Below are 14,469 nucleotides of genomic sequence, written 5' to 3'. Positions count from 1 at the left end.
GAACCCAAAGTCATGTAAAAATACCTTCAACTCCCTGGCTACCCTCTTCTTCCACTACACTTGAACACAACTTGGTGTCTGCTATTTTCAGATCAACTCCAACTTTTTCTGTCCCACTGTTCCCCTGAAACTGCTCTTGCTAAAGTCACTAGTGAACTCCATGTAGCCATTCCAGCAGATACCGTAAGTCCTCATCTTGCTGGGCCTATTGGCTGCGTTCTTTAAATTCTCTCTTGCATTGCCTTCCATGGCGCACCTTCTGCGTGTTCTCTTCCTTCTCTTTGGCCATGCCCCAGCCTCCCTTGCTGGCTCCTTCTCTCCCTGACTGGAGTTGTTTCAGGCCCAGTTTTGGCTCTTCCTCTCTTGTGACTCTATACTTTGTCCAAAGACAATTTTATCCACTCTCAGGGCTTTATATACCTTCTATATGTTCATGTCTCCCTTATCTCCAGCCTAGATTGCTCCTCTGAGCTCCAGGCTCGTATCCTCCTAATTATCACACAAGTATCTTGAACTAATCACATCCAAAACTGAAGTCTTGACTTTTCCACCCAAAGTCTGCCTCTCCCTCAGTGTGCCCCATTGCAGTATATGGTACCTCCATCCATCCATTTGCTCACCAAAATCTTCCATATGCACGTGCCCCACTTCCAATCCTGCCCCAGGCTACCTCTAAAGGATATCTTGAATTTGTCACTTCTTTCCATTTCACTGTACCATCCTAGCCCAAGCTTCTATCATCTCTTTTTTTTTTTTTTTAATTTTATTTATTTTATTTTTTCCCCCCAAAGCCCCAGTAGATAGTTGTATGTCATAGCTGCACACCCTTCTAGTTGCTGTATGTGGGACTCGGCCTCAGGATGGATGGAGAAGTGGTGCCTCGATGCGCACCCGGGATCCGAACTCGGGCCGCCAGCATCGCAGCTCGCGCACTTAACCACCAAGCCGCAGGGCCGGCCAACTTCTATCATCTCTTAATGATCTCTTAATACTGGATGGCCCTCCAGTTTTAGTCTAGTGTTCTTTTCCATACTTCTACTAGACTGCAAGCTCTTTGAGGGTAAGGACTGTAGTTGTTTGGTTCACTAAAGTATTCAATACCTGTGCAGTACTTGGCACATGTTAAGTGCTTGATAAATATTTATGGAATAAATTAAGACAACGATTACAGTTATATAAAAACCATGTATGTGAGAACTAGAAGGAAATGTGGAAAATTTAAAACAGTTGGTGAAAATAGGATTTAGAAAAACTTTCTGATACTTTTGTTACATTTGAGTGATGAAATAAATTTAAGACATATACAGGATAATATGTGATGTTAACAGTGTAGATATAAATGCTGGGTTGTAGAAGGCAGCATGAATGAGAGTTCAGCCCTTTATTGAAGATGAGCTAGCAGGAATGGTTTGGGGTTCGTTACTATGCTCATGTCCCATAGAGATGGTTGGACTTCAGTCCAGTTGAAGTTGAACTATAAGAACTTGCCTTCTCCAGCATGATTCTATGACCCAGAGAAAGAGTTTTTTTGAAAATGGAAAAGTGGAGATGATCACAGGGCTAGAATAGACTTAGCAAGCTTATTAGAGGATGAGAGACAGCAGAGTCTTAGCTGGCCTTGCAGAAAGTCTGGGCAGAGGTCAGAAGTATAACAGCAGATAGACACCTCCCAGCTTGTCTGGGACCATAGCTCTTCATCGTAGGTGATAGGGTTACCACTTCCTCTGCTCCCAGCTTCCTAATGGTTAGCCCAACTTCCCACCAGATCCCCTTCATGCATCTGATACAAAAGGGGTCCACCTTTGCATATTAATTCCTTTAAAATCTTTTTCTTTTTCTTTTTTTGCTAATCTTCATTTTCTTTTTTTTTAAATTGAAATATAATCGACATATAACAGTGTGTAAGTTTAAGATGTACAACATGTTGGGCCGGCCCCGTGGCTTAGCGGTTAAGTGCATGCGCTCCGCTGCTGGCAGCCCGGGTTCGGATCCCGGGCGCGCACCGCTTCTCCGGCTGTGCTGGGGCCGCGTCCCACATACAGCAACTGGAAGGATGTGCAGCTATGACATACAACTATCTACTGGGGCTTTGGGGGGAAAAAATAAATAAATAAAATCTTTAAAAAAAAAAAAAGATGTACAACATGTTGATTTGATACATTTATATATAGCCATATGATTACCACCATAGCTTCAACTAACACCTCTATTATGTCACATAATTATCATTTTTGTGTGTGTGTGCTGGAAAAATTTTTCTTTTCAACCGGAGAACTGGCTACTTAATTCATTTGGGGAAATTAGGGGAGAATTTCAAGATTTTCTTTCTGTGTCTGTGTGTGTACACACACACACACAAATCTGATCATATATTTGACCACAAACAAAACCTCAACTTTTCAACTAAATTGACATTCTGCACTTGTCTAAGTTAGCATTTACTAAATTCTTTCCTTTCCTTTCATAATTGGCATAGTAGCTCATGTTTTAGAGAATGGATTCTTTTAAAAAAATTATACTAACTTTTGTGAAATTTGTAGTAGATAATAGAATTAAAACAATATTAAATCAAAGTTTTTTTGAGGTGACCAACTTCCATGTAACTAATTTCATATTAACACAAAGTTTGCCATAATTGCAATTGTATTATTTCTAATTGCAATAAAAGAATGAGAAGCAGAATTGACATAACGTAAATCCTTCCTGATGTTTGCACTGTGCTTCTTTTTAAAAAATTAAAATTGTAGATAATTGCTAGTGTTTTTTTCTTTGTTTAGTATAATTCCAAAGAAACCAAAAACCAAACCTTAACTAATTTTAAAAGTAGATTTCACAAGCCACCTTCTTTAACTATAATAACATTAACAATAAAAAATAAAGAGATGAAAAATGTATCTTAACACCCGAGAGATCAAGGTACATCCTCTTAAATAAACCCTGGGCCAAAGAGAAACAAATGAAAAAAAAATCATGTATTTGGATGGGAATCCTTAGTATTATAAAGATGTAAAATCTCCTAAAATTAATGCACATGTTTAGTACAATTCCGGTTAAACTCACAGTCTCCTCAACCCATTTGGATAAGATAATCGTAAAGTTCATATGGAAGAATAATGTCTAGGCAATGCTAAGAAAATTATGAAAATAAGAAATAAGGAGAGATTTGCCTTATCTGATGTTAAAATATATTTAAAGTCACAGTAGTAAAAACTTGATGACATTGGAATAGAAGTAGATCAATAAATAATGGCAACAGTGCAGAGTTCAGAAATAGATTCCAGATATATGGTAATTTAATATATGACCAAAGTGGTATTTTAATTCGATGGGAAAATGAGCATTTTTTTTAGTAAATGGTTATGACGTAACAGATTAACCATCTGAATAAAAATAGAGTTGGACCCTTATCTCACACTATATATAAAAATAATTTCCAGATGGATTGAAGATACAAGTTTAAAAAAATAAAACAATAAAGATGGTGGAACAATTTTGTATTTGTCTATAAGCTAGAGTTTGGGAAGAACTTTATAACCCAGACAAGAAACCCAGTATTTGATTACATAAAAACATATTGTGTAGGGTGAAAGATACCACACACAAAATTGCAAGACAAACAGTAGATTAGAGAAGATATGTGTCAGTAATATGACAGATAAGGATTAATATCTATACTACACAGAGAACTCTTAAAAATTGATAAGAAAAATATACACAAAGCAGAAAAACAGTTCAAGGGTATGAATGTGTGATTCACAAAAGAGCAAATCAAATAGCCCGTAAAACATTTTTCTTTCCATCAGCAGTCTGAGAAGTTCTCCTTCTATGGCAGGTCAAAGGGTGAATTCACTTAAGGCTCTGGGATGGATGGAAATGATGCAGAAACAGTGATTTGGTTCTTATGTCGTCATCTTCCCTACACAGACTACAGTGACCATGGTGGGAAGCTTCTCTCCAAAACCCTTGGATTGTGTGGTGAAGAACCTGGACCCCAGCAGGGAGCTCTGCAGGGGTAAAAGTCAGCGGGGCGAATCCTGCACCTGTAGCATCCCGACCAGACCAACCTACAGAGGTAAGTGGACTCGGTCCTGGGCTTTGATTTGAAAGCAAAGAAGGCAAGAGAACCTCCTGAGTTCAGGTTGCCCAGGAAGCAAGTTAAATGACAAGGAATCTAAGTGGTCCCACCCTGTAGACTTACTCTCTCCCTGCCGCCTGCTTTCCCCTCGGTCCTACTCACCTCTGCCGTACCTCATCCCATGACTCAGGACCCCACTATCACATGTGACTGGAGAATGACAGAGGAGGGTGAGTTGGAAGGAGAGTGAGTAAAGCCAGAGACCATTGGGCTGACCCTACCGAAATGATTCAGATAAGCCCGAGATCTGAAAAGCTGGGAATGCCCTTGGTGAGATGAGAAAATAGAACAACTCGTGTTCTGTCACTTAAGTTCATTGCATTCATTCGTTTGTATGGGAAATATTTATTGAATATCTGCTATGTGCCAGCACTGTGCTAGATGCTAGGGATACAGTGACCAAAAAAGACTAGCCTGGTCCGTGCTCACAGTTTTGATAGCCTCTTGGAGTAGAGACAAGTAAACAGCTCATTATAATGCAGTGTGTAAATAGGGGACCATGGTGAACCATGGGAAGCACATGAAGGGGAGCCTAACTGGACTGGGGCTGGGGGGTGAGGGGGCAAGGAAAGCTTCCTGGAGGATGAGTGGTGTTGAGCCAGACAAAGAAGAGGGGAAAGAGTACTCCAGGCAGAGACCAACTGGTGTGATGGCCAGAAGGAGAGAAAAAGCTTTGCTTGAGGAGCCAAAAGAGGTTCTATGTGGCTAAGGCGAATGGCGTAGGGACAGGAGGAAAGCAGAGTGATAGAAAATGGATCCCAAAGAAGGCACAAAGTGTCTGGCACAAAGTAGCCATTTACAGCCAATAAATTTTTGTTGAGCGAATGAATGAATGAATAAATGAATGGCTGCAGGTGGAGAATGGGCTGGAGGAGGGAAGGACGGAGTTCTAAAAGATCAGCTAGAAGGGAGGCTGTTGCTGTGATCTAGGTCAGGGTGACGGTGAGAGCTGGAGTATTTGGAGGCAGATGGGGATGGAGAGAAGTGGATGGATCCGAGAGATGATTAGGAGTTACAGTGGACAGACTGAGGATTCTTGAGTCCCTTTGGGTGAGAAAGACTAATAGTAAAGCCAAGTTCATGGTGCAGGCCTCCTAGAATGGGTGAAGATCATAATGGAACTGAGGGTCGTGGCGAGAGCTGGTGTTAATCAATCCAAAATCCCTCAAAAGGGAATTGAATGCACCAGGCCAGAGACCGGAGCTTAAAAAATGCCTCTCAGCCATTGGGCTCATAGTGGCTGTTTGGGTCTGAATTGCTTGGAAAATGATTTCCGTTCTTTGTCCACACTATGCAGCCTTTATGATATGCTTCTAGTTAATTTTGGTCATTAACATGCAGATCTTGCTCACCTATAAAATATGCTTCTGCAGTATTTGAGAGTGCCTTGTAAAGCCAGTTGGTTGCTTTTAGAGCCTCCATCAATGGCTCTCAACTTTAGCCTGCCCTTTTTTCTGCATGCCTTGTGTATTCTGAGCAGGCAAACAAGCTCACTTCCCACCTCTTGCACTCAGCCAGCCAACGGCTATTGCCAAACCATTGCCAAACCATTGTCCTAGAGTGGCCTCACCCCTTTCACTAAATCCTGTTGCTCTTGTGCTTTGAAACATTGCGGAGAACTCACCTCTTCCATACAGCCGTGCCAGATTCTACTGTAACTGTCCCCATCATTCTAGCACCCTCTGAGTCCCTGACAGGCACCCCAATCTTGGTAGCTTGGTGTGAGCTACATGGGGCTCACACCACTCACAGGTGTTTCTTTGACTGTGCTGTCATTGTTGTGTTTTTTCACCTAAGTTATTTTATCTCTTCCAGAATAACTGTAAATGCTTCCAGAGCAGAGACCGTATATATTCATTTCCTTGTGGTGTTTCCCAATATTGTTTTATGCACAGTTGATACTCAGAAAAGTACGACTTTTGCGAGTCTTTATCACTGGACACTTGTAGATTCCACTGACATGGATTTTCACTGGGAGTCCCTCTGCTTACTGTTCATGAGTTTGTTCTTCTAACATGTATCAGTGTCTGCTCAGATGCTCTTGCTGAGAGGTCATGCCAGCCTTCCAAACCTCCTTGTTTCTGGAACAGACGATTATCGTTTCACATAGACCTACTTTATGTGAGCAGAATTTTATGTGGCATCCTAGCTTTCAGAATGAATTTTATTGCTGTGAGAACCACCTTAAAGTAAGGATTCTCAGGCTTTTGGAATCACACACTAATAAAATTTCAGTAAGAAAATTAGAGGTGCCAGCAAAGTTAGGCCAACATCTTATTTTGTCAAGTAAACATTTTCATTTGAAAAATATCATCTACTATCCCCATTAATTCATGAAAGGAATAAGATATTAATACCAAAATTGGTGACAGTGAAGACATCACAGAGTACCATTTGTCCCTGGGCACAACAGGATTTGAAAGGCGCTGCTCCAGGCTGTGGCACCCAGACCTGGCTGTTTACAGTCATCACATAGGGAGCAGTGCAAACCACAGATTCCTGGACCCACCTCAGGCCTCCTGAGTCAGGAGTGTGGCTCCAGAATCTATATTTTCATCAGTATCTCAGTTGATTCTGATTGACAGTTGGGCTGGGAATCACCTTGGATAGAATACGTAAGTTCAAGAGAGACAGGAAATGTGACGTTTCTCTAATGCTGATTTCGCACAGTTTTTATCTTTCTTATTACTTTATTCTTTTGGGTTTTCTAATCAATGGGTAGGTTTTCAAAAGCAAATAAGAAAACCTTCATCATAGATTTGGCGACAGTTGGCTCCAAGGAGATCGTGGATCCCAGCGCATGGGAACCACACTTTAGAGTTTGGTAGGTAAATATTTGTAGTGCGGGTTTTTCTGAAGGTGCCGGATTTCCTTTCTAACATTCTGATTATCATGTTCTAGGCACTTCTTGCTCGGTGACTTGTTTTATTCTTACGCTGTGGCCAATTACAAGCTGAGATAGTGATCCTGGGGAGAGTATGAGATGTAAATGAGCTGTAAAATGGCTTCTCCCTAGTGATTATCCATGGGAGGCCTGGAATGCGAGGTGGGCCTGGGTCTGTTTGGAGGTTTGCGCTGTGCACTCTGGCTGCCTGACGTGACTGGCCCACAGGGAAGGAACCACATACTGATTGAAATGTTAGCGAACAGCTGGCACACCCCCACCCGCTCCAAGGAGGAGGCGAAAATATTTAGTTGTTGCATCTACAGTTCTGCCTGACGGTAGCGGGACTCTGCGGTAAATGACTCTTTTTCACCGTTTGCTGCAGATGGTTTAGTCGTCGACGTGACATTCTTCTTCAATTCTTCGCATTTATCAGAAAGATTCAACTTTACCAACTGCTCATCGTTAAGAGAGTAAGATTTTATTTGAAATTTAAATATTCTCTCATTGGTTTTAATTTATTTATTTGCTTTACTCCTCAATTTCCTGAAGAACTCTTTTGTGGCGTAGAACTTCCCAAAGTGCCTTTTGGAGCGTGACCTAACGGGAGATAGGAAGGCCCCTGAGCTAATAAGCGAGCTCGTTCAAGCCCTAATAAGTAAGGTGGAGCTGTTAAGGAGCACAAAGCTGTGTTAAGTGTTCCTGGCTTTGGGAATTTGGGAGAGGATATGAGCATGAGATAAGGGGAAGTCATACTCAAGGAGAAGGACAAGATGAAGTCTCGTTCATCGAAAGAACATGTTAATTCTTCCCCCCTCCCCCCCGCCCTTTGGCGCTGTTGACCTCTCTAAGGTAGGGCCACACCTCACTCTTTGCTTCTAAAGCAGAGAGAAGACAGAGGAAATATGTGTCTCAGATTCCTGATTTTCCAGTTGGAGGATGGGGTGGAGGTTCCCATGGAAACCATGGGAAGCTGTATTATTAGTGATTCTGTAGTTCATTCAGTGGTATGATTGACCAACGATGTGAGTACCAAATGTGGTTTCTTTTGGCCTGGCCTGGGAACCGTTGTTTCTCTGGGGAAATGAATTCAAACTGGAAACTGAGTTGGGAGCCCACTCTACAGTGATTAGAACAGGAGCCCCCGGATCTCAGCTTTACTGCTACAGCTCTTTGAAAGAGGGACTGAGTTCAGTTATTTATAATAAACAGAATGAATTTAGGGAGGGGAAAAGCCAAACTTGATACAGAAAGCCTCAGAAGTCCATGAAAATAGGAAAAAAAAGGGGAGAGGTAAATAGAATTATAGAGCTCAAAGAGAGTTGCAACATAATGCACCCCCCCACACACCGTGCCCTGTTGTGGAGGCCAGAGGAGAGGAAGTGACTCGCCCCAGCTGCTGCAGGGAGATAATTAAGAAACAGACCTCAGACCCACAGCTCCCCAGAAGGCGAGTGCCCCTTCCTTGGGCACCTGCTTCCCTCAGTACGGTAATCACACCTGAGGGGTGGCGATGGGAATGCAAATCACAAACCTGCTTCTAGGGCACTGAGGTGGCCAGGTAAACACTTAAGCGAGTCTTTTCTTCTCCCATCGAAACTGCAGTTTCTATAGGTCAGAGTCTCAGAACATTTGGGCATTCCTTGAAGAGTACATAAAATACGAGTGGTGTCCTCTCACTGTCCCCAGGCTGAGACCTTCTGTGGCCTTTCTTGGCTTCTTTTGCACACCAACCTCGATTTCCATTTTTATCGTTCCTTCTTTAACTCCAATTATCCTAATAAGTGCTTTTCACATCCTCCGCTCTTATCCACGAATGATAGATTATTTGATTAGTAGACACAGTTCTTCCTTAATTCGATTAAAAAGCAAACACTGGCACCCCGTTGCCTCTGCTTGCCAGGTAACCCTTTTGGTCTCGCATCTTCTAGGCAGTTGGCGGTCTTACTGCTGCGGTGAGTGAGGGTGTGCTGATCTGGGGGGAGGGGAGGAGATCAGCCTCCAGGGTGAGACTTACCTGAGGGTAGACAAACAGCAGAACTGGATTCAGAGGGCCGCCCCGTGGCTTAGCGGTTAAGTGCGTGCGCTCCGCTGCTGGCGGCCCGGGTTCGGAATCCCGGGCACGCACCAACGTACCGCTTCTCCGGCCATGCTGAGGCCGTGTCCCACATACAGCAACTAGAAGGATGTACAACTATGACATACAACTATCTACTGGGGCTTTGGGGGGAAAAAAAAAAAAAGAACTGGATTCAGAAACAGATTCAATGGGTTCCTGTTACCTACCAGCGCAGCAGGTCACCCCAGCTTCAGGTTTCCATGGCAACACCTCTGCAGGTATGATGACAGTCCATCATCCCCGAGGGCTGCCCAGAGCAGGGCACAAAGTCAGTGTTCTATCCCCAGCCTCAGAGGAGTGTCCTCCCTCCCCTGGGCTCATCACAGCCTCTCCAGGGTTTTCTTTTCTTCTTCTTCTTTTAAATGCTTGTATGCCATGTCACGGAGGAAAATTCTAGGATATGAACATTTTCCTAAAAATGTAGGAATTAAGCTGGTTTTCCGTGTTGCCAGGTGCCCAGTATGTATTGGAACTGGCTGTGCTTGGTGTACAAGTGAGAGAAGGTGTATCCACCCCTTCACAGCTTGTGACCCTTCTGATTACAACAGAAACCAGGTAAAGTGACATTTTTGGTATTACAAGGTTTAACCAAAAATAAATGTTTGTGACCGCCCATCCCAGCCTGTCTTTTGTGTTTTTTTCAAACTCTGAATTTTCCAGTTATTTGGGTGTTGAAGGAATGTTCTTCGTTTCAGGCACTCTGCCAAGTTGCTGTTGGAAAGTGGGCACCACCCAAGACAGCAGCGGGAGGAGGAAGATTCAAGGAGACTAAGAGTGACAGAACCAACCAGGGCTTTCAGGTCAGCCCCTCTTTTTGTATTGATAATGGAAAAATCCCCCTTTAAGTGACAGTAACAGCCACTCCTTTGGGTTCCTTTTAAAAATTCCCTTTTTTACTTGCTACCAAAATTCCCTTTTTTACCTTTGGTTTTTGACCAAGTTTCATTTAATTGGCTCAATACATCAAAGGCTGCACACTCACATAAAAGAAATTAGAATTCCATAATTATGAAAAATGATGATGTTCCAGCAAGAGTAAAATTTTAAAGGTGACTTTGTGGCTCACTCCGGGAGAGTTAGAAGGAAGTATAGCACACGGCACTGGGGATTTCAGTTTGGACTGCGTAACATGATTGCTTTTCTGGGAGTAACATGCCGGGGAGAGTCTATGCAAAGTATACAAACTAACCTCGTTTGGATTTTCTTTACTTTGTAGAGACGATCTAACCAGTAGTGAATAGCACCAAAACAGAGTTGTTTCTATATGATAAATGTACATTTCTCTCTACCTCTCAAAAGTGGTAATTTTTCAGGAAATTTCCTTGAAAATTCCTTATTTTCTTCATAGTGAATCACCAAACTCAACTAACCGACTTGTTTGAAAAGAGAGGACATGACCGTGTAAACATTTCCAGGCAGAACATGGTGGCTGTGCTTAGGGAGCACGGAAGTGCGGGCTTCATCCAGTGGACAGAAGTTAATTGAGCGTCTACTGTGAAAAACCAAAAAAAAAGGACAGGTTCTTGCTTTCATTAACTTTGGGGTCTAGTGGGAGCAGACAAATTAAAAACAGCATTTTTTTTTTAAAGGCTCAGTTTTCTGTTTCATGGCTAATCTGTGGCTTCGATTTATCCATTTGCTGTTATTTAAGGTCAAGGGCCAATAAAAGTAAGCAGCGCATTTTTAATCACTGTCGGAAAGTTGATAGTAACTTTGGGTGAATTAAGTAACAGGCTAGGGAATGTGAATCAAAATGGATCATGAAGTTAGTTAAAGGCATTAGAAAAGCCTGGTGTGCCAGTATCTCCAGACTTTAAAAGTCTTTGAGGTTTTATTAAGTGAAGGGCCACTTGTCTCTTCCCATTGGTTTATAAAACTGAGGCAGAATAACAGGAACTTGGATCAAGGAGGCAGTGGCTTTTTAAAAAAAACTAAACTTCTCTTTTGTTGTTGTTTCAGTTTTTTTAATTTTGGTAAAATACACATAGCAAGAAATTTACCATCTTTACAGTTTTTAAGTGTACAGTTCAGTAATGTTAATTACATTCATGTTGTTGTGCAACCATCACCACCATCCATCTCCAGAATACGTTTCATCTTGCAAAACTGAAACTCTACCCATTAAACAATAACTCCCCGTTTTGCCTTCTACTCGGCTCCTGGCAATCAGCATTCTACTTTCTCTCTCTATGAATTTGATTACAGTCATGTGCCACATAACGTTTTGGGTCAACAATGGATCGCATATAACGGTGGTCTATAAGATTAGTACAACAACAAAATTGCCTAAGGATGTATTTCTCAGAATGTATCCCCGTTGTTAAGCAACACATGGTTGTACTCCAGGTACCTCATATAAGTGAAATTATACAAGATTTGTCTTTTTGTGACTGGCTTATTTCACTTAACATAATGTCCTCAAAGTTCATACATTTTGTAGCATGGGCCAGAATTCCCTTTTTAAGGCTGAATAATATTCCATTGTATGCATATACCACGTTTTGTTTATCCCTTCGTCTGTTGATGGACACTTGCATTGCTTCCACCTTTTGGTTATTGGGAATAATGCTGCTATAAACATGGATGTACAAATACCACTTCAAGACCTTTTTTAATTCTTTTGGGTACATATCCAGAAGTGGAATTGCTACATCATGTGGTAATTCTATTGTTAATTTTTTTGAGGAATTGCCATACTGTTTTCCATAGCATGCTACAATTTTACATTCCCACTGACAGTATACAAGCATTCTAATTTCTCCACATCCTCGCCAACACTTGTTATTTTCTGTTTTTTTCATAATAGCCATCCTACTGTTGTTTCTTTGTGGTTTTAATTTGCATTTTACTAATGACTGGTGATATTGAGCATCTTTTCATGTGCTCGTTGGCCATTTGTATATCTTCTTTGGAGAAATGTCTCTTCAGGTCCTTGCACGTTTTTTAATCAGACTGTTTGATTTTTTTCGTGTCAAGTTGTAGGAGTTCCGTATATATTCTGGATATCAACCCCTTATCAGATATATGATTTGCAAATATTTTCTCCCATTTTGTAGCTTGCCTTTTCACTCTGTTGGTTGTATCCTTTGCACAGAAGTTTTTAATTTTGATGAAGTCCAATTTATCTATTTTTTCTTTTGTTGCTTGTGCTTTGGGTACCATATTTGAGAAATCATTGCCAAATCCAATGTCTTAAAGCTTTTCCCTCAGGTTTTCTTCTAAGAATTTTATAGTTTTAACTCTTAGATTTAGGGCTTTGACCCATTTTGAGTTAATTTTTGTGTATAGTGTAGGGTAAGGGTCCAACTTCATTCTTTTGCATGTGGATATCCAGTTTTCCCAGCACCATTTGTTAAAAAGACTGTCCCGTCCACATTGAATAGTCTTGGCATCCTTGTCAAAAATCATTTGATTATATACGCAAGAATTTACTTCTGGGCTCTCTATTCCATTGGTCTATATGTCTGTCTTTATAGCCATAGCACACTGTTTTGATTACTGTAGTTTTGTAATAAGTTTTGAAATCAGAAAGTGTGAGTCCTTCAACTTTGCTCTTCTTTTTCAAGATGGTTTTGGAAAAAATTAAACTTTTTGAGGTAATTGTAGATTCACATGGAGTTGTAAGAAAATAATACAGAGAGATTTTATATATCTCTTACCCAGTTTCCTCCAATAGTAACATCCTACAAAACTAGAGCACAGTATCGCAACCAGGATATTGACAGTGACAACTGTCAAGATACGGAACAGCTCTATCACCTTGTGAGTCCCTCAGGTTGCCCTTGTATAGCCACACTCACTTTCTTCCTCCCTCCCACACCCCACCTCTGACCCCTGGTAACCATCTGTTCTCCATTTCTATAATTTCATCATGTCAAGAATTTTATATAAATGGAATCATCCAGATGTACCCTTTTGAGTTTGGCCTTTTTAACTCAACATAATTCTCTGGAAATTCATCCAAGTTCTTTTATGTATGAGTAGTTTGTTCCTTTTTATTGCTGAGTAGTGGTCCAGGCAATGGCTTTTTAAATTTCTTTTATTTTAAAGAAAAAAATAAAGTCACTGCATCCTGTTTTCCTGTATTGTGTCTACCTGCATCTTTTGACCTTTGACACTGTGATTAAAAGAACCAGGGTTACCAAGAAAGCAGGAAGAGGCTGAAATGAACAAAAGCCCAAACTTGTCTTCAGTGCTTCTGTGGATGACCCTTCTTAGTTTGCAGAAAGACCTTTTGTTGATACTGAAATATTATCTTTAAAGATATGATTCAGAACAGAATCTCAATTTTGGTTGATAAGGAATGGAATATTATTTGTCACGGGAGATATGTCTCATGCTCTGTGGAACACTGCTGTCTTTCGTTTTCACGTGGAACATGTGGATCCAGGTTTCCAGTGTGGGTCCCTGTGTTGGCCTTGAGTAAAGCGCCACACACTCTTTTCCTGGCAGAAAAGCCATGGAGAGCTTTCTTCAGAGCATCTTCCCACATCACGTGTGGTACTGAGTGCTGCTTTTGTGCCAGGCACTGGGGACACGAGATGTGAATGGTGCAGATACAGTCTTAAGCTTCGTGATGCTGAGCTTGGGTTGATTCTTCCCGCAGGTGTCTGTCGAGCACCTAGTAGTTTCCAGTATACTGAGCTCCATGGATACCATGAGGAGGACACAAATGAATCAGTCTCAAGAATCTTTTACATGAGTACGTAAATAAGAATACAAGATAGAAAATGCTAACATAAGGAAAGTACAGAAAGTATACAAACCCAGAGAGCCTTTCTGTGCCTGGGGCCTTGTCCTAGTCATTCCTGGTTTAAGCCCAGTGCCTGGCAGTTAAAAACACTTAATCAGTGTGGTTGGTTAAGTCTTTGATTGATGGATGGATTGATTGACAGAGATGGCGTTGCAGCCAACCTTTGAGGGACGAGAAGCATCCAGACACATGGAGACAGAGGAGTGGTATTGTAGGCAGAGGGACTAGCATAAGCAGAAGCATAGTGGGGCACTAGAAAATTCCAGGGCACCCATTACAGGAGACCCCCAGTAATTCAATTTGGCTGAAGCAGAGGATGAAGGAAATTATGGGACAAAGGTTGAAATGACCCTAGAGCCTGCATCGATAGGGCCTTACACGCCAGGCCTAGGAATTTTGACTTTGTTCTTCGGTGGCAATAGAGTGCTATTGAAGACTTATATTTTTTTTCAGTCTCATCTGTCCATAGTTCTGATTTATTTTATTTAATTAATTTATTTGTTTTATGTTTTGGTGAGAAGGAGTGGCCCTGAGCTAACACCTATTGCCAATCTTCCTCTTTTTGCTTGAGGAAGAGT

At 41.4% G+C, this 14,469-nt stretch overlaps 1 protein-coding gene across 3 annotated transcripts in view; it reads left to right on the top strand.

Annotated features, from left to right (window-relative positions):
* Positions 1-14,469, top strand: part of PLXNC1 (plexin C1) — a 147,237-nt gene that overhangs the window by 61,505 nt on the left and 71,263 nt on the right. For all 3 annotated transcript variants that reach the window (XM_058568651.1, XM_058568650.1, XM_058568649.1), the window contains exons 6-9: positions 3,925-4,072; positions 7,405-7,492; positions 9,591-9,693; positions 9,834-9,938. In XM_058568651.1, coding sequence (XP_058424634.1) covers positions 3,925-4,072; positions 7,405-7,492; positions 9,591-9,693; positions 9,834-9,938 — 444 coding nt within the window. The remainder of the gene's footprint in view (positions 1-3,924; positions 4,073-7,404; positions 7,493-9,590; positions 9,694-9,833; positions 9,939-14,469) is intronic.

Source organism: Diceros bicornis, chromosome 25, assembly GCF_020826845.1.
Source record: "Diceros bicornis minor isolate mBicDic1 chromosome 25, mDicBic1.mat.cur, whole genome shotgun sequence".
Classification (NCBI taxonomy): domain Eukaryota; kingdom Metazoa; phylum Chordata; class Mammalia; order Perissodactyla; family Rhinocerotidae; genus Diceros; species Diceros bicornis.
The sequence above is the reverse complement of the archived record's forward strand: the minus strand, read 5'-3'. Positions and strand labels throughout refer to the sequence as shown.